The sequence below is a fragment of the Malurus melanocephalus genome, unplaced genomic scaffold (genome assembly GCF_030028575.1).
Source record: "Malurus melanocephalus ecotype Western Australia unplaced genomic scaffold, MMel_1.1 scaffold_40, whole genome shotgun sequence".
NCBI lineage: Eukaryota > Metazoa > Chordata > Aves > Passeriformes > Maluridae > Malurus > Malurus melanocephalus.
The window spans coordinates 2,831,822-2,850,937 of record NW_026623272.1 but is presented as its reverse complement, the minus strand read 5'-3'; the positions used below and the strand labels follow the sequence as shown (position 1 = coordinate 2,850,937).

The window sequence follows — 19,116 nt, the reverse complement described above, 5'->3', positions numbered from 1 at the left end:
AAACATGTTTTTGTTTTCTTTTTGTTTACTAAACACTTCATCAACTTGACATGAGGAAGTCCTGATTCCTCTTTATGAGTCTAGCTTTGTAAATTGAAATAATGTGAGTCAAATAGACTGAAAAAGTGAGTGAAAGATAGGGTTGTGTGCTTCACATGCTAATTGGCAGGTTTCCCCGTGGTTTTGGCTATGTGTTGTATATTCCAATAATGTCTTTATTTTTTACTTACTTTTTTAATGCAAGTATTGCTGTTTGGAAATTCTTGAACTCACTGGTACAGGAGCTTGTGGCAGATGAAAAGTTGTAATTTGATCCAGAAACATTAGTGAAAGGAGAGTCCCTCTCATACTATTAAACACAAACACATATAATCCTTGGTCTGCAAAGTTGTGCAAGCACAACTGGGAGTTGGGAGTTGGTGAAGCCCACTGAGAGAGGACGAATGTTATATGCTGATTCTGCTTTTCTTTTCCTGTTACTGGTCTCTCAAATACAGAATACCAATCCATCTGGTTGTTTTGTATTGCCATGTAAAGTAGAAATGTACTAAAAGAATGGAAAAATTTTTTCTTCTCTGAATACTGTTGATGTTGGTGTGCTCTTGGTGATTCTCTTTAGTGAAATTGATGTTTGGGTTCCTGAGCCAGATCACTCTGAAGTTCCTGCTGAGTGGTGGGATGCAGAAGCAGATAAATCTCTCCTGATTGGAGTTTTTAAACATGGTGAGTAATGACGGTGACTAAGTAGGTGCTTCCCTACCCCCAATATGAAAAACACCCTACACTCAATTTTTTTTTTTTTAATCAAGTACTCTGGTAGTTGAGTTTTTGCCATTTTTTTCCTTTATAGGTTATGAAAAATACAACACTATCAGAGCAGACCCAGCTCTTTGCTTCTTGGAAAGGGTTGGCAAACCAGATGAGAAAGCAGTTGCTGCTGAACAGAGAGCGAATGATTATATGGATGGGTATGGAAGGGAATGTTTTGGGGCCTTAAAGCAAGCAAATTTGAATTTATGTTCTGTGCCTTATTCTCTTCCAACTGGTGTTGCATGAGTTTGATGTAATTGTTGTGAGGAATACTACTTCGATTTTATTCCCACGGAGTGGAGAAGAGGGATGGTATAACACAACCATTGAAGTTTTGGATTTAACAGTTAGGGGGAAAATGCAGTAACTTGTTATTAGCAAGTATTCTACCTTGTGTTTGTTTATTAAAAGTACTACTTAGACACTGAAGTGCAAAAGCCTTCAGGGGTGGAGTGCTGCAATCCTGTTTAAGTTGATTTCAGGTCAGCTTTTGGCGTCTTAGTCTTGGGTAGCTGACCAGTGACCCCAGCAGATCAATGTGAGAATTACTGATAATTGCTGAAAGAGGGAACTGCTTTTATTCATTGCCTCATCAGTGAGGGTTTTAGTTGCGGTCATAAAGAATACTTTTGAATGAGACAGTGAACTGGGGGGAGCAGGATTCAAGCCAAGGATGCCATGAAATATTTCTTCATTTCAAACAGAAAGTTAAATATAGTATCTCACTAAATTTAAATCAGTGTTGCTTAATTGAAAAGAGTGTAAGAACTTGTAAAATATTACTAAGATGGCTTGTTYTGTGTTGAMATTTTAACAGGGATGTAGAAGATCCAGAATATAAACCAGCACCAGCATTGTTTAAAGATGACATAGAGGTATAGTAGGCACCAATTTATAGCTCCTTTTAACACTCATTCACTTAGACACTTCAACACACCTTCAATTCTAATGTAATACTTCCACCTTTTTGTTGAGTAAACAACTACATTTTTTCCTGTATTTCTCTAAATTGGTAAAGCTCACTCTGCGTGTTTCTGCAGTTTTCTGGGTGGGTAGGAATGGTACTGAATTGTTGCATAGTTCTATTGTATGGCTCGTTAGCCATATATCCAGCTTATGTGTTRCTTTTGTTCTTTGTCATGTTCATAAGTTGTCTCCAAGATGTAAGTTTAACATAAGTCTCTGGAGAGGGCTGTAWTTTGAATTGTGTTTCACTTTTGTTTTTTTGCAGGATGATGTTTCATCCCCAGGTGATCTAGTAATAGCAGATGGAGGTAAATGCATAAAACTTCCAATCTGAGCCAGTTGCTTTTGTGTTTTGAATTGTGTTTAATTCTTGTGATTCTTAGCTAAAATGTGTTTGGATTGCTTAGTGTAGAACCTGCAGTGATCATCTTTATTGATAAACTTTCTTTTTCCTGTGCCTTGGTTTTTGTTTAGATGGACAAATGATGGAAGGGGACAAAATCTATTGGCCCACTCAGTCTGCCTTAACAACGCGTCTTCGCCGCCTGATAACAGCTTATCAGAGAACAAGTAAAAACAGGCAGGCTCAGCAGATCCAGCCAACATTCCCAGTACAAACCAGTATGATGCAGCCTCCATATGAAGAAGCTGCACTAAAYCCAAAGATGGCTGCTAAGATTGAAAGACAGCAAAGGTATGTGCAACATGCAAATGCACTTTTTGAGTCCACCCTTATGTAAAAAARTGGTAAAGACATAATAATGTATGAAACAGTGAAGAAAATGACAGAATTTCACATCTTTTTCTTGCTGATTAAGATGGACAAGAAGAGAAGAAGCTGACTTTTATAGAGTGGTGTCCACATTTGGAGTGGTGTTTGACCCTGAAAGAGGACGGTTTGACTGGACCAAGTTTCGAGCGATGGCTCGGCTGCACAAGAAAACGGATGAGAGCTTGGAGAAGTACCTGTATGCATTTATGTCAATGTGCAGGAGGGTCTGTCGTCTTCCCTCAAAAGAAGGTGGGTGTGYGTGTTTTTACTTCTGAAATTTGTGTTGTCAGTGCTTACCTTGAAAACGTTTTTCTTTCATGTGTTAGAAAATAAAAACGGAGGAGGAGAAATTAAGGAAACACATTGAGAGTAAAATTGAAAGCTTATAATTGGGAGACRTATATTAACTGATTAGAGTCATCTACTTAAAGTACTGATTTACTGTTTTTGGCAGATTCTCATTTGTGTTGTTTTAATACAGAGCTCGTGGACCCAAACATTTTTATCCAGCCCATCACAGAGGAGCGTGCTTCCCGGACTTTGTACCGCATTGAGCTCCTGCGGAAAGTGCGAGAACAGGCTCTCAGGCACCCGCAGTTGTACGAACGGTTAAAGCTGTGCCAGCCAAACCCAGACCTACCTGTCTGGTGGGAATGTGGGACTCACGACAGGGATTTACTTATTGGAGCTGCGAAACACGGAGTTAGCAGGACAGACTATCATATTCTTCGTGATCCTGAACTCTCATTTATGTCTGCCCAGAGGAAYTATAATCAAAACAAAGTGGCTCTCTCGAGGACTTCTACTCCACTCTTGCACCAGTACCAGATGGCATTATCTGCCTCTCCTCTTACACCTCAGTCAAGACTGTCAGATGCTAAAGTGAATGCTTTTGAGGACACAAAAGCTAAAAATGAAAATCTGAAAGAGGACCCTCAGTCTTCTGAAGAGGAATCTATGTCTACAGAGGAGACACAGACAATAATGAAATCTGAACCTCTGAGTCCCAAAAACGGCACCCCAATACAAATTACAGACCACAGACCTAGTGTGAAGGCTGAGACAGACAGGCGCATGGTGGCAGCAAGGACAGAGCCTCTAACACCAAACCCAGCTTCCAAAAAACAGAGAGTCAGCAAAAGGGGGTCTGACTCTAGCTCTGACTCAGACTCTGACTCAGATAGATCATCCTGTTCTTCCAGGTCATCATCTTCATCCTCTTCGTCTTCCTCGTCTTGTTCACACTCTCGATCTGGCTCTAGCTCTTCATCATCTTCATCTTGTTCTTCAGCATCYTCATCCTCCTCCTCATCGTCCTCATCATCATCGTCGTCGTCATCATCATCGTCTGAAGAGAGTGATAGTGATGAAGAGGAGGCACAAAAACGTGGTATGTGTGTAGTCTTACTTCTGCAGTATAACTCTTACACTAATTTATTCTTAATGGAAAAATGTCTAAAAAAGGCTATTAGATCCCACAGAAGTAMACTTTATTAAACATAAAGTAAATGTAAATAGACGTATTTGCTTGATTCCTCCAAGTGAGTTGGAAGCATTTCAGGAATACTGCTTTTTCTTTGCTTCGTATCAGTGCCTTGGGTGAGGTCCATAGGATGTGTTGACTGGCTGCCTAGCCAGGGTTGCTGTGCATGTGGTTTGTGTGTGGGAGAGTGAAATGGACAATGATTTTTGGAAATATATTGTGTGTGTGTATTCCCTGCTACTGTTTCTTTCTAAACAGAGATTTTTTCGGTTTCCCTGTTTGTTTTTTCCACCCTTGTTCACCTGTCTTTGTAGCTTCCTCATTGTTCTTTCATGAAACCTGCAGGCTTCCTTCTGTCCAAACTCTAGAGTCATGTCAGCTACTTTCTCTTGTGAACTGGAGGTGCCCAAACAATGTTCTTGCACTGAAAGTTTGCAAATCCTTCAAAACTTCAAAAAAAATTTCCTTCTTGGGCAATATTGAGGTGACTTCAGCACATAGGACCTCATAACACACAGTGAAAGCTTCAGTATAGAAGCAAAAACCTGATTACGTGATTTAAGGCTTTTAATAACCCAACCATTCATTATTTAATATGCTACTTACTTTRCTGCTGTGAAGTGTCCTTTACTCTTCCCCACCGAAACTCAGAATGTGGAAAGATTTCTATAACGTGTGATACAAAAGGTAATAGAGAAGGGAAGAAAATGAAGGTAGGCAGTGGGATTAAAGCATAAGAACCTACTTTTTCCAATACCTTAGGGGAAAAGGTATTGTGTTGGTAAGATGGATCTTCTTGTCCATGGAAATGACAAATGGAAACCATGGGGTTAAATTACTGGGGAAATGTTTACTAGCAAGTAAAATGCCACTTAAAGAAAATTACTAATAGGCTGCTGCCTGTAGCAGGAAAAGGACATTTTCAGTGGAAACGGTTGTATGCAAACAATCAAACAATGAGAGCAAAGAAATGTATATATAACATAAATATTCAGTTAGAGATTGTGGATACTGTAACATGTTCTCCAAGTCCAARTATTAGGCTTGTTTGTGTCAGCCCAGTCTGTTTAGGCAAATAATCCTGCCTTTCTCAGACTGCAGAATCCTGTAAATCAGTTGGCTTTCTTTTTTTTCTTGTGATTTTGCTGGTGGTGTTGAAGAGATTTATAAATGCTGTAAAGTTCACTTAATTTCATATGCATTTCAGTTTTAAGCCCAGGTTTTATTTCATTGGTTGYACAGTGTTAATGACCCTTTGGCATACTTTACACATTTGAAGCATCTCTTGAGGGATTGCTGGATTCTGTCAGATGACTCAGTACAGAGCTATTGTTCAGGATAAATTTGGCTTCTTTASAGCTGACCCTCTTACTCCTTGTGCTGATGTAGTAGTGTTTTCAGGCAACACTTTTTTTTTTTGTTTCAGACTGTCCCCATGTCACAGTGAAACCACTATTGTTGTCTGGATGAAGGCAAAAGTGAAATACTAATTGTGAGAGGAATATAAGGAAGTCAAAGGACACATTGGAAAGATAATAGGAAAAAATCCCCAGTGATTAAAAATTGAAAACTGAATTACGCAGGCACACATGTTCAGGACATGGAGCATCCAGCATTCCATGCAGTACATGAAACAGGCTGTTCTTTTAAAGCACTATCCCAACAGATGTGCCATGTGCTGTTGATAGACACCTTTGATTTCAATTTAATTCTATACTTCAGTGAATATTGGCTTACGAAAGAAATATGTTTAGTGAAGACTGTCTGTTAGCTCACTCTAAAGTATATCTGTTTCCAAATAGGTAAATGTTCAACATCTTAAGCTTCGAAATACAGAATATGTGTGGAACTTACATCCCTAGAAAAGGATCAGCCTGAAAAACCTAATAGATTAATTGTGCAGTTTAACTTTGTGTTTGGACTTTCTCTGAACATTGTTGTGTGTGTTTTGTTCACCTGAACCTCTTACACTGAGTGTTTAACTCCATTACAACATACTGATTTTGCTGGTTTTATTTAGCAGAAGGAACTCCRCATATAAAAGCCTATGATGAAGAGAGTGTGGCCTCTCTGAGCACCACACAAGATGAGACACAAGACAGTTTCCAGATGAACAACGGGACACCAAATTCTGGTTATATCCTACAAGGTGGATACATGTTGGCTGCATCCTACTGGCCAAAGGCAAGTTCATAATGCAACTTGGGAAACTAAAGTAGTGGTTGAAGGTGGGCTCTGACATTAGTATTCTGTTAAATGTGGACCATGGAACAGGGGAAGTAGCTGTAGTCTCTGAATTTCAGAACGTTTTAGTTGTTGGTGTATTGGCTCCTCTAACATGCATGTAAATCAAGATGCTGCTTTTTATAATTTTTGAAGGGCATCATAACTTTCATGTCACAGGTCACTGGCACGTTGTGAAAAATTACTTTCAATGTGTAAAAAGTTGACCTTTATCAAATGTAGGGGAGAGTCTTGAACTCAGAAGGTGTTTGCTTACAGAACTTGGAATTTAGCAGTCACAAGTTTTATTTGACAAATCACTGTAAAAGGATCAGAAAATCTAGTAGTTTCTGGAGTCTCGCTGTACTTGGCTGAGTTTGTTGGGACTTGAGAAGTGTGTATTGTGGAGGTGTGTGAAGTGTTATCTGTGTTTGGTGTCTAAAGAAGGGGAATGAGGAATAATATGGTTTTGAGAGCTAAGAGGAGACATGAATAAAAGGCTGTAGATTCAGTTTTATAAATGCTGTTTGCTGTAAATTATGGTCACAGGTTCAGATACTACCATCAGTGAGTCAAAGCCACCTTTAACCAATGCTGCTTTGGTAGTTATCATACTTGTTCTTTAAAARTAAGTGAGATAGTGTATTTCAAGCATGTAGATATGAGATTACATATTTGTTTAAAAATAAATAGTGAAATTAAGTACAGAGGTAGCTTTCACAAACTTACRGTAATGTGTTCAAATCCAAAATCTTTAAGTCCAAGTTCAGTGATGAAAGTATTGTCGCTTCTCTGTAGAATAAAGGGATAATACATAAGTGTAACAGTGCTGGTAAACATGGGCCTTACAGAATGATTTTCTCTGTTTTTCAGGATCGAGTTATGATTAACCGACTTGACAGTATTTGTCAGACAGTGTTGAAGGGTAAATGGCCTTCAGCCCGAAGGAGCTACGACAGCACTACAGTGGCATCATTCTACACCACCAAACTCCTGGACAGCTCAGGGGCAGCTGCAGATTACAGTGAGCCCAGTGCACCCACACCCCCTCTTGCAGCTGTAAAAGAAGAATATGATCAATCACCCCAGCTGTCAAAGGTGAAGAAGCATGTACGAGAAAAGGAGTTTACAGTGAAAATCAATGACGTATGTTTATTTTTATTGCCCTAGGACCTGGTTGCGATTGCGGTGTGCGGCATGCTTTACCTGCAAGTGGCTGCCTGCTCTCACTCTCACTTCCTTCACACACTTGTTTGTGGGTATTTGGGTCTGCTGCTTCTGGGCACTGAGTGTTTGGGATTTGGGTTTGGTTTTTTGGGGAGGGGGTTTTTATGTATTCTTTTTTTCCTTTTTTTAAATTTGCATAAGCCACTGGAAGGAATCATTATTTTTCTCTCTAAATTGAATTTTTGCCATTTTGATGCTTCCTCAGMCAGCTTGTTTTATGCTGTTTCTAACAAATCTGGTTATTATAAAGAAGTATTTCTGTTGTTCAGCTTTTTTTAAAGATTTCAGCAARCAGTTTCTTGTTTCATGGTCTTTTAGGGGACTAGAAGAAAATTTCCTGGTTTGAATGCAGGCTAGAAACTTCAAACATTTTATGTATCTGTAGTTTGAGACCTGTTCATTTTAATGAACATTTAAAAATACATGAATATTTGCTTTTGTGGTTGGGTCTAGGACTGGATTCAGGAGGTAAACAGCTCACCAGTGCCTGGATTTTTCAGTTAAGATGAAATTTCTGTTCAGGTTTTGGGTTTACATGAAAGAGCAAGATTGTGTAAGGTCTAACACAGTGCTTTCATTCTTCTTCAATTCTTCTGGAGTAAGTGTATGTGAAAATCCTGATTATGAGGTAGTTATTTCTGCTTCAGCAGAAGCTCTTCTAACCCTGGCATTTATTTAACAGGAAGGTGGTTTGAAATTGACTTTTCAGAAGCAGGGACTGTCTCAGAAAAGGCCATTTGAAAGTGAGGAGGGTGCATTGGGTCAGCAGCAGTATCTGGCTCGGCTACGTGAACTYCAGAATGCTTCAGAAACCAGCCTTGTCAACTTCCCCAAATCATTTCCCAAATCAGGTATATGAAATACCAGAGAGCATAAGAGTAATCTAGTATTTAATCGTCTGAGTTCTTGTGTTGATATGCATGGATAGGGAGTGGAGAGAGATGTTTGCAATGCTGTTGTTCTAAACTGCAGTCTGGATAAATTCTGTGCAGTGTGGGGACACTCTCCAGTTTGGAGTGCCTGATATTCTATCATAGTGTCAATCACAGCAGTGTTCATTTATTAGAGTGATGCCATTATACACTGTAAACCTCCTTCAGAGAAGATCTTAATAATTACAAAATGCATCACTTTACACTGACAGTAAGCAGTTTAACTCAGAACTTATTGTGGCTACTTTGTAATAAAGATAAAGAGTTTCAGATTTATGATTCTGGCATTTTGCACTCTTCATAATCTTTCTTGTATCTCACGTAAAGAGAGAGTGGAGGACAATGATCTAGAATCAATTTTTGACTTATAGCCAAAAATTTATAGCTGTGTTTCATAATAAAGTAACAGTGGGTATACAAGTAAACATGAGCCTAAAGTAAGGAGTCAACATTTGGATTAAAATACTTGAAATTATTAGAAATGAGTGCTTGATTTAGGCCAGCTTCTGCTTGAATTTTGCAACATACCATTAAGGTATTTTTAAACACGTATTTGGGGATGTCTGCATCTGTTTTTGTGATGTCAACAGTTTTCAACAGCTATSATCCTTGTACAGATTAATTTGGAGGGGGTGGAGGAGCAGTAATGAAATTTTCATAGTAAAGTGGCTTTCAGAGCCTGATATTCATGGTACTTTAACCAGTCATAAAACAAAGAACAATTTATCTTAGTTGTTATATGTAGAAATTATATGCATTCACACTATTCCAAGTAATTTTATTTCCTTTTTTTAAATTCAGACATGTTTCTCTTTATAAACAAGCGTCTGACATAAGTTTTATTGCATTATTTATTAGGTACTTCCAGTCACTTAACAGCCAGTGCCAATGGAGTAATAGTTGACAGTCAGCCTGTAGTCAAAAAGAGAAGAGGAAGAAGGAAGAATGTGGAGGGGGTTGATGTCCTCTTTATGAATAGAAATAAACAGCCTAACCATGTAAGTAGACTTGATTTTGTATCCAAAAAATTAAGATCAGTATTATTATTAGTGCCTTAACTGAGCTTAACCAGCTGTCCCTGTTCAACAAAAMCTTGYAGTTAAAAYTTTTGGGTTTGGGATTTYTTTTGCTGACAGYTTATGACTACACAGATGAGRACTGGTGGAGTGTCATTAAATATTAGATATACACAATATTGATAACTATTGATAACTATTCTTAAAACGTAATTTTAATTCTGATGAACTTAATGTATTGTTAAAAATTTGTGGCTTAATGTGGCAGCACATTTTGACATGATATTATCTGTAACCTCTGTTATGGGACGTAATTGGTCAGTGATTAAAGGATTTCTGTGTCATGAGCAGTGTGCCCAAGTCCTTAAGTGTGACCTGCAGGACTGTGGCCTTTATTGACTCATACATGAAACGATTGTGATGGTTTTGTTTTCAGTGCAGAATGTAGTCAGATRTTTTTAATTTCTCCAGGTTAATCCAGGTATTAACTCCTGTCAGGTYGCTGCAGGAATAAACCCAGCACTCACTTACACGCAGTCCCAAGGCATGCTTGATGCAGAGAGTCCAGTTCCTGTTATTAATCTAAAAGATGGAACAAGGCTTGCAGGTGATGATGCCCCCAAAAGAAAAGATTTAGAAAGGTGGCTTAAAGAACATCCTGGATATGTTGAAGATTCAGGAGCTTGTATTCCTGTGAGTATTTCTGTCACTTCTCCCTAGATAAACACTAAAATATTTCACATATGATGTGTTTGGATTTGTATTCTGTGTTACAGGGAATTATTTCCTTGTTCTTTTGTTCCATTTAGGAGAATGAAAATGTCCATTTCTTTTTACAATGTGATGTGCAAGCCTTCCTTTAGTCTCACAAATGTAATTGCCAAGAAAAGCAATACTAAATCAAGACATTTGATCTTTGTATTATTTCACCTAGGATGTGAAAATTTATCTAGGATAAGAAAAGTCATTTTACTATGATATTAATGATGGGAGCTCAAAATATGTATCAGCATATTTAGTGATGTGCAAGAGGATTCAAGACTTTACTGTATCTCATATGTACATTGCAGTGTTGCAGTAGAGATGTTTGAGTGGGCATCATCTTCTCATTATGTTACTTCTGAATTTGAGATTTGTTGATGAACAGAATGTGATCTGTAAATCATACCTATAACATCTGGARTAACAACCTTACTTCTCCCTGAAGATGTTATGACACAGAACAGCAGCACTGTTCCAGACAGTTAAAGCACTGTTAAAAAGTGAAAAATTAGTAAACCAAAGCAACAGGTAGATGCATCAGAGAGATGTAGTGCTATTTACTGGGTTGCTTATTATATGTAATTAGGAAATAGATATTGTTACTGAAACATTTCCGAAGTTGAAGTTGGCTTCAAATTAATGTCTGACTCAAGAGAATGCAGAGAGATCTTACTGTTTTTAAAGCAGTTRTATCAGAAAGATAATGGCTTTTATTTCCTTTATAACAGAGGATGCAGCTGCATGATGGGAGGCCCAAACAAAAAAGACACCGTTGTCGAAACCCCAATAAACTGGATGTTAATAGTTTAACTGGTGAAGAACGTGTTCAGCTCATAAATAGAAGAAATGCAAGAAAGGTATTCATTATACTGTTCCCATTCTGATATTCTGCAAATGAAAAGTTACTCCAGMGGAAGAACTGGACATACTACACTTGATAAAATATTCCCAGTATACAAATAAAACACTTTTGTTTTAAACTTTTGGCACAGAGCTAAAAAGTCAGTTATAATCTTCTGATAAATGTTTTGCAACTATGAAAATGTATAAGATACAGAGAGAAACTTAGCCCATGGTTTATGTTCAAATGGAACTGAACACTCAGTATGATGCAATGTGAGTTTAAGTTGCAGTTTATAGAGAAAGTTAAGCAGAAACTGTTATTTTTTTTCCTTTTTTCTTTCTGGATCTAAATACCTCTGATTAATTAAAAAGCTGACTTTCCTGCATATATGATTTTATTAGGATATGCTGTTAAACAATTTCAACTTAGCCTTTTTTGCATGGAGAAAAAGCTCAAGAACTTATTTCACAATGGCAGAGTCTCTTAAAAGAAGTATTTCTAGAGGTTGACTGAGATGATAGAATTGGATTGATATATTGAAACACGGAAAGTTTAACAGGATCGTACTTACAACCTTGGAAATACTTGGACTACTGTTGTTCTCTGTTCATGTGGTTGCTCTTCATGCATGTCTAAATAAACTTCAAATATTAAACATCAGTGAGAATGTCAAATATTGAAGTCACAAACTATGAGTTTAATAGAGGAGTTTGAATTTATGGTATATAGAACAAATCATGTACATATGTACCACCAGGAATCAGCCAAAAGCTGTATCATGCTTAGCAATAATTTGAGGTGAGGCTTTATTTGTACTGTGTTATTTAAAAGGTAAAAACGAAACAGTGTCAGGTATTAATGTTGCCCCTTTTCTGATCAGTTGTCACATATTCACTGACTTCTRTCTTCTGCTTCTCAGGTTGGGGGTGCATTTGCTCCCCCTCTGAAGGATTTGTGCAGGTTCTTGAAAGAAAATCCAGAGTACGGAGTGGCTCCTGAGTGGGGAGAAGTTGTAAAACARTCTGTGAGTATTTGCAAAATAAGATAACTRTGACATGAAATGTATYRGAAAGGAAACAAGGCAAACAGAAAAAAAAWYSMWKKMARRRGKKGTGATTTTTGTYTCTSGTATTATATTAACAGCAAACATGAGTCAGTGTCAGTTTTCTACCAGTTTAGTTCAGTAAATGCTTTGCTGGCACAGCTGTAATAGGAGAAAGGGGTGGAACAGTGACTGGAAGCCCCAAATTAGAGATTTGGTTGAACATACTGTAATACTGTGACTTTTTCATGTCTTAARTGTAGCCTTAGTGGTTTTTAGGAAAGATACTATCCCAGGAATTACATAAGAATAAGAGTACTTTCATAAAGTTACAGTTAGGATGAAAAAATGCTTAAATTCAATTATATTTAGTGTGCAGCTTTGAGAAATCAGGATACTGAGGCTACTATGCATTAGTCTTGCCTTGAAGAAATATTTTGAACTTCAGTAAGTTGTGTTGTATAGTGTATACCTCTGAACAGAGGTATAAATAAGAGCAGAATTTGAGAAAGTAATAGTTATCCACAACAGAGAAGAACAGAACTTGAGTTCTGTATTCCTCTAGTTGTATTAAGCTAATACARATCAAGAGTTATTTGCTGGGGGAAAAAATGGCGATTGTTCTATGGAGTTGAGTAATAATTGATCTTATGATTGACATTTTAAAAAGGAAATTTCAAGACAATACATTTCAAAGGAAATACTGGTATTCATTGTGATTCTTTCTTTGTTGTTAGGTAGGAGGACTTAAAGAGTGAAGTAATATTCTACAAATCCTAAATGGAAGTACTCTGAATTTAAGTTAAATTCAAGTAGAGTCTTCATTGTTTATTCTTCAGTTTATGGATGAGAGGAAATACAAGGACATTGAGGAGACACTGGCATTAATAAAAAGGGCTCAGAGATTGTTGGTCTATATGCAATCACACATATCTAACTTTAAATTGAAAACTAATTAAACTGTGAAGAGATTGCTCTGAAATATTATCACAGAGCAATGCTGATTTAGATCTTAGATTGGTCTTGCTCCTAGAATTAGCTATATTTGGCTTGGTGTGCCAGGAAGCCAGTAAGGATGAGTTAGCAGAGGGTATGAGAAGATCCATGTGTAGCCCTCACAGTGGAGAATGGCCTTTAGACATTTGGGATGTGGTAGCACAGATTCCAGGGAGTTGTGTGGAAATTGGGCTGCTGTCTCAGGATCACCTTGGACACCATTCTGTGCCCTTGAGTCCCTCATTTGCCTTTCCTTTGCCATGTTTAAGCTCTCAAAACACACTAAAAGTGCACACTGTGTCTCTCTTAGGGATTCCTCCCCGAGGGCATGTTTGACCGKATCCTGACGGGCCCGGTGGTGCGGGAAGAAGTGAGCCGGAGGGGGAGGCGCCCCAAAAGYGAGATTGCCAAGGCAACAGCAGCTGCAGCAGCAGCCTCCGCTGCCAGCGTGTCCGTCAACCCCCTGCTTGCCAACGGATTGCTGCCAGGAGTGGATCTGCCCAGCCTTCAGGCCTTACAGCAAAACCTGCAAAACCTGCAGTCGCTGCAAGTGACGGCGGGACTGATGGGAATGCCAGCTGGCTTAGCTGCTGGAGGAGAAGCCAAGAACATGGCTGCCATGTTCCCCATGCTRCTGTCAGGGATGGCTGGATTACCAAACCTGCTGGGCATGGGAGGACTTCTGACAAAGTCCACAGAATCCGTTTCGGAGGAGAAAAAGGGAAACGATTCAAAGGAGACAGATGCAAAGAAAGAAAGGACAGAAGACCAAAATACGGATACTGGTGGTGAAAACTCAGTTTCAAGTTCTCCTTCGACATCCTCTGCCGCTGCAGCTGCCAATCCTCTCTCTCTTAACCCTTTACTTTTGTCCAACATACTTTACCCAGGGATGCTTCTCACTCCAGGCCTTAATCTTCATATCCCAGCTTTGTCTCAGTCTAATATTTTTGATGTACAGAACAGTGAAAGCAATGACACAGGCTCAGCCAAGCCCACAGAAGAAAAGGAGGAAAATTCTAGGGTTAGAGATCAGGAAGACAAAGGGGGAACAGAGCCAAGCTCTCACAATGAAAACAGCACAGATGAGGGTTCAGAGAAAGCAGATGCTTCATCTGGATCTGACAGTACATCGTCTTCATCTGAGGATTCGGATTCGAGCGATGAAGACTGACYCCAGACTCTGCACTTAAATTATAAACTGATTTTGAATTTATTCTTTAATTATTTCATTGTAAATAACCCAGTGTTGAGTGCATCAATGATTTACTGACCGAACATTTCAGTATTTGTTTAGAAGTGCAAACTGCTTTCAGAGACGTTTTGCATGTAATATTTCTTGAAGTTCATAAGTTTCTGAACTTGTATGTACTATCAAATACACAATGGTGTAAAATTACAACAAAAGGCATTATAATTTTGTTGGGGGGTTAATTTTATGAAAATAATGCTCAAGTAAGAGCTGTATATTTAATATATTTGCAGTGAACACAGAATACTTTATGCATATTATTGATTTAATTTGAATATAGTTTTACAGCCTCCTTGACACTTATAATTTACAGATCAAAACTCAGCAATAATTTGGGCAGCTAATGAATGTCATGAAAGCTGTAGAATCTACATCACCATCCATTGCTTTAATTACATGAAAATGCTCTAGTGTTGTGATGCACTGCTGTTTCCAATTCAGGTACAAGTGTGTTTAAAAGAAGATAAATTTTTCCCAATCAGCCAATTAAACTGGCTACCTGTTACCTCAGCTGAGTTAGTTTAGGAAGTTTACATTGGTTTCTATTACTTGTTTTCAGGTTTTGTTTTGTTTTTTAAAGACATCCTGTATAGCATGTTAAAATCTGAGTTATTTGAGGTAAGACTGTTGGGGTTTTCTTTCCCCCTTACTACATCTGTTCTCTTTGACAGCAGTAAGGGGAAATAAAAGCAAAAACTGTCTTATCTTACGCTACTTGGCACCATGTAGATCTATTTAGTTTACACCTTGCAAAGTTTTGGGCTCCTTCTGCAGAATTAAAAGTCCCAAAATGAGGAGTAGTTTCCCCAAGACTCAGAAGAGGCAAACTGTCATAAAGTGCCACTGAAAAGACCTTTCAACACTGCATAATTCATGTAAAAATTGTTTGTTTGCTTTGTTTGTGTAGATTTCTATTTGTGTTTTATGTCATAAAAACCTCCTGGAGTTCCCAGTTAATAATGGTAAATAAAGTACAGATAGTTTTGAACTCCTTCTGAGTTTAAACTTCTCTGCAGATTTAAATCTGGCTAAATATTAAATATTATCCAAAATCATTATTGGGATATCACTTCATATATTATGCTGAGTTACCCACTAAAGAAAAAGCACTTTGAATAGTAAGGAAGACAAATTATTCCTAGCAACCCCAGTAACAGGGCTTATGGCATCTGTTTAAGTCCAAATCCTTAGAACCCTTTRCTATATAAAATCTGTCTAAGATTTGATGTGTGATATGATTCCTCCTTCTTCTTAAGCTGCTATTACTCTGACACGGTCGAGGCCCATATTCACATTTTCAGAACGTCTGAACTGACTGAGACTTCAGTTGACCTTGGTTACATCATTTGCGGTCCAAGAATAGGCAAGTGTTAAGAGAAAACAGATACAGGTACTAGTGAAAGTCATGGAAAAAGCTTTACAAAGGGATAAATTAAAAATAAAAAACAAAAACTGTATATTTTGATATAGTTCTGTTGCTTGCTTGTACAGTAAAACAACTGTGTTGTTTTTTATCAAGAWCTTTACCAATGAAATATAAGTTTCTATGTGCAAAATAACTAGCCCCATGATTAGAAGCAGTATTAGATGTAATTACACAATTATACAAGTACCATTCGGATTGTGCTGGTTACGTATTTTCCCAGATAGTATTCTGATTTTTGGCCCTTCATGCAGTGTCTTAGCAATAGTGAAAATCAAAAACTGCCAAGAGAAGGGGGTAGCAATTCATCATAAAAATAAAAAGTATTTCATATTTAATATTTTGCCCTTTGTAATATAGCACTTTTATTTAACTAGGATGCATCTCTGAAATAGCCAAAGTTTTACAAGCAGTTACTAACTTCGTTTGCTGATGGAGTRTGTCAACAATACCATCACTTCCCACCCTTCCCCCACAAAACAAGTCCTAAATCTTGTGGCTAAAACCTAATTTATATCAGATTTATGAAATAAAGTATTTTCCTATTATGGTCAAGTAAGTTTGGTTACTGTTCTAGTGATTCTTTCTATGTAATAAGGCAATTACAGTTTCAAGTRATGAAGGCTGGTGTAGACTTGAACATAATTATATTTGGGTTATTTTTCATCAGTTTGATCCAGAGGGGGGAAAAAAGTGTCCCATTATCAGCTAAACTATATGCAAATACGGTTGTATAAAGTTAAGGGTTATAAGGAAACCTCAGTAGAATTACACTAATACTGAAGTTAAAATTAAAAGGATATCCAAGGTGATGATAAAGTGTGTGTTGGTAGTTACTAAAAAAAACCTTAGCTGTTATTGCCTTGTATTTCTATCCCTTGTTTCAGGCTTCATGATCCAAGTCTTAGTCCAGGTTTTTTTTGGACATTTGCAATATTTGCCAGTTGTGTTCTGTGTAGTCTGAATTTGCTTTCTGTAGTTGAACAAGCGTCTTAAAAAGTCATTTGTAATTTATTGAATTACTTTCTATGATGTTCTATAGAGCAAATGGAAGTTTAATTATTTTTTATTAAACATATTCTTTGACTACCCGTGATGTCGGCCTCAGTATGTGAAAGTAATGCTGTATAAGGATTAAACATGTATCTTCCAGCAGCAAAAGTCAAGTTTCAGTGCTAAGTTTTAAAACTGAAATTATTCTTAAGACCATTAAAAAGCCCTGCAAACAAGCCATGGAGGTAACACTCACACCTGCTGTCCAAGACCATGGTTTACTGTTGTTTAATTTTACTGGGAATCCATTGCCTGTAATTCACTGGTCTTTCAAACAAAACCAGCTGTTTGCTCCCACCCTTCAGTGCTTTCGGTTAGAAAGGAATATACAGTCTAGGTTCTGGTCCAGAACTTACCTTATTTTAAATAAGCATGTTGGCAGTGAAGTACCTTTTCAGTCTTCCTTTTTAAAACTTGCATTACTTTTCACATATTTGCTAAGTCTTATAATTGTGTACACAGCAGTGTACAGGGCACAGACRTTTCTCCTGAATCCAGATTGTCTCTTGGTTGTCTGGTGCCACCTTGTTTTAGCGTGGCATTGCATTTGAGTGATTCAATGGTATCCTTGTTTATTTTAGTCTGAATTCTTCTTTCTGAGCTTCTGTTTCCTCAGATCTCTACACAGGTGATAAAAGTGCGCATACACATGGAGCTCTCAACTTCTCATTTTTTCCTTGGAAATCCTACAAAATGTCTAGTAGTATTTTTCTTATTTTTAGAATCCAGTCTTCTTTATTTATAAATTAAGATGCAAGGCTCTATTTTTCAATGACACTATTCCCAAGGGACAAGTCATCTAGGAATTATATTGGTGRTTAATTTCTTGCACTCCTTTTACATTTTTCCGAATGGTATGTGGGGTGTGATGATTAGATAAGACTCTAAACGAGGTGTCCAAGGCCAAGTCCATCCTGTTTGTTTAATTCTGTGTCTGAGAAAATTATTTGTGCCATGTTACTTAGTAATACATTTTAAATAGATTGCTCAGTCTGACAGTGCTGATCACCCATTAAAAGGAAGGTCTAATTCAAGCTGTAGTGAGATGAAATGTGCCTGGTGTTCAGAGTTAATGTAAAGGGATCTACACAGTAGTGTTACATGAAATTATTTGTAATGTGCAAGTTACTAACATCTAGTTTTACAAGCAGTTTCTGATCTAGCTTTATCGCATCTATAATTATGTTCCACATGAGCAGGCTGTTTTAATTGTGTGGGATTTACACATCTGTAGCTGACCAACATTTAAATTTTTTTATCTGTRTGTTGGGATGATGGGCTGATGCTGGTGTCTGCAGAGGAGACTGTTTGTACTGGTGTAGCCACGGGAGTTTACAAAATAACTGTCCTGGCTTATCTAAATGTCCCTAATGTTTTAYACCAACAGGCACTATAATTCCTTTGTTAACATTTAGAGAAAAAGGAAATAAAGATAATAGCTTTCCAGGGTTTTTTTAAGATTTTTTTTTTCTTTAATGCTGCTTCCTTTCAGGTTCTCTCATGCAAGGAAGGAAGGAAAATGCWATGCCCAAGATCCTGCCGTGAAGTTACACTGCAAAATGAGGACTCGTTTGCTCTGCCTCCTGTGTGCTTCCAGTGTGAATGAGACATGACTGCACAGTTCTCAGTAGTGTTCCAGGTAAAGTTTGGGAAATTCTTGGGATTCTTAACATCAAACACATTATCATCATCTCTGTCTTTCCCTAGTATTCACCAAAACCAGTAATAGTCCTTGCACCTTTTTGTGTTCTCAGAGGGTAAAAGCTTTTCATTTGAGAACTACCCTTGAGCTCCTCTGCCTGACACTAGATAGCATATTCATAGGGAAAATCTCTGAGACCTCAGGACAGACTTTTTCCCTGAAGCTTTCAGYGTTTCATGAAACACCAGTAATACAAAATCAATTCGACAGAGTAAATAAATCTCTTTTAATCAAACTTAGCCTATTTTATTGATCACTTAATTGCCATGTACCTGCTCTAGGAGTGGCCTCTCCTTAAATCTTTTGGGATCCTCCCCTCTGCTCTGCTGGGATTTGACCAAGGGAGCGCGCTCTTTGTGTCTCTTTCCAATGTGTTGCTGTTAACACTTTAAAAACTGCAATGAGTTGATTGACTTCCAGTGATTGGGGTAGCCATTTAAACGTTTTGACTCAAACAAAATTGCTGCAATAAAAGAAGAATTTTGGCCTTGTTTGGATTTTTTTTTTCTTTGTGAAGGCCTAAAGCTGTATCTGAAGAGCCAAATGCAGTTTCTGTTTTGAGTGTGTGAATGCAGAACTGATTGTGCGTGTGGCTCATACCTTTCATTGTCCG

General features: G+C 37.7%; 1 protein-coding gene across 8 annotated transcripts in view; it reads left to right on the top strand.

The window, feature by feature from the left end:
- The window catches only part of CHD9 (chromodomain helicase DNA binding protein 9), a 79,717-nt gene extending 62,880 nt beyond the window's left edge, over positions 1-16,837 (top strand). For 4 of the 8 annotated variants that reach the window (XM_057364636.1, XM_057364635.1, XM_057364641.1 and 1 more), the window contains 15 exons: positions 620-723; positions 851-968; positions 1,628-1,685; positions 2,042-2,084; positions 2,251-2,470; positions 2,595-2,797; positions 3,030-3,938; positions 6,052-6,215; positions 7,128-7,400; positions 8,164-8,332; positions 9,272-9,411; positions 9,901-10,122; positions 10,920-11,048; positions 11,955-12,059; positions 13,384-16,837. In XM_057364636.1, the coding sequence (XP_057220619.1) occupies positions 620-723; positions 851-968; positions 1,628-1,685; positions 2,042-2,084; positions 2,251-2,470; positions 2,595-2,797; positions 3,030-3,938; positions 6,052-6,215; positions 7,128-7,400; positions 8,164-8,332; positions 9,272-9,411; positions 9,901-10,122; positions 10,920-11,048; positions 11,955-12,059; positions 13,384-14,247 (3,721 nt within the window). In that variant the 3' untranslated portion in view covers positions 14,248-16,837. The remainder of the gene's footprint in view (positions 1-619; positions 724-850; positions 969-1,627; positions 1,686-2,041; positions 2,085-2,250; positions 2,471-2,594; positions 2,798-3,029; positions 3,939-6,051; positions 6,216-7,127; positions 7,401-8,163; positions 8,333-9,271; positions 9,412-9,900; positions 10,123-10,919; positions 11,049-11,954; positions 12,060-13,383) is intronic. The other 4 variants (XM_057364640.1, XM_057364637.1, XM_057364639.1 and 1 more) reach the window with 4 other exon arrangements.
- The last annotated feature ends 2,279 nt before the right edge of the window (positions 16,838-19,116 follow it).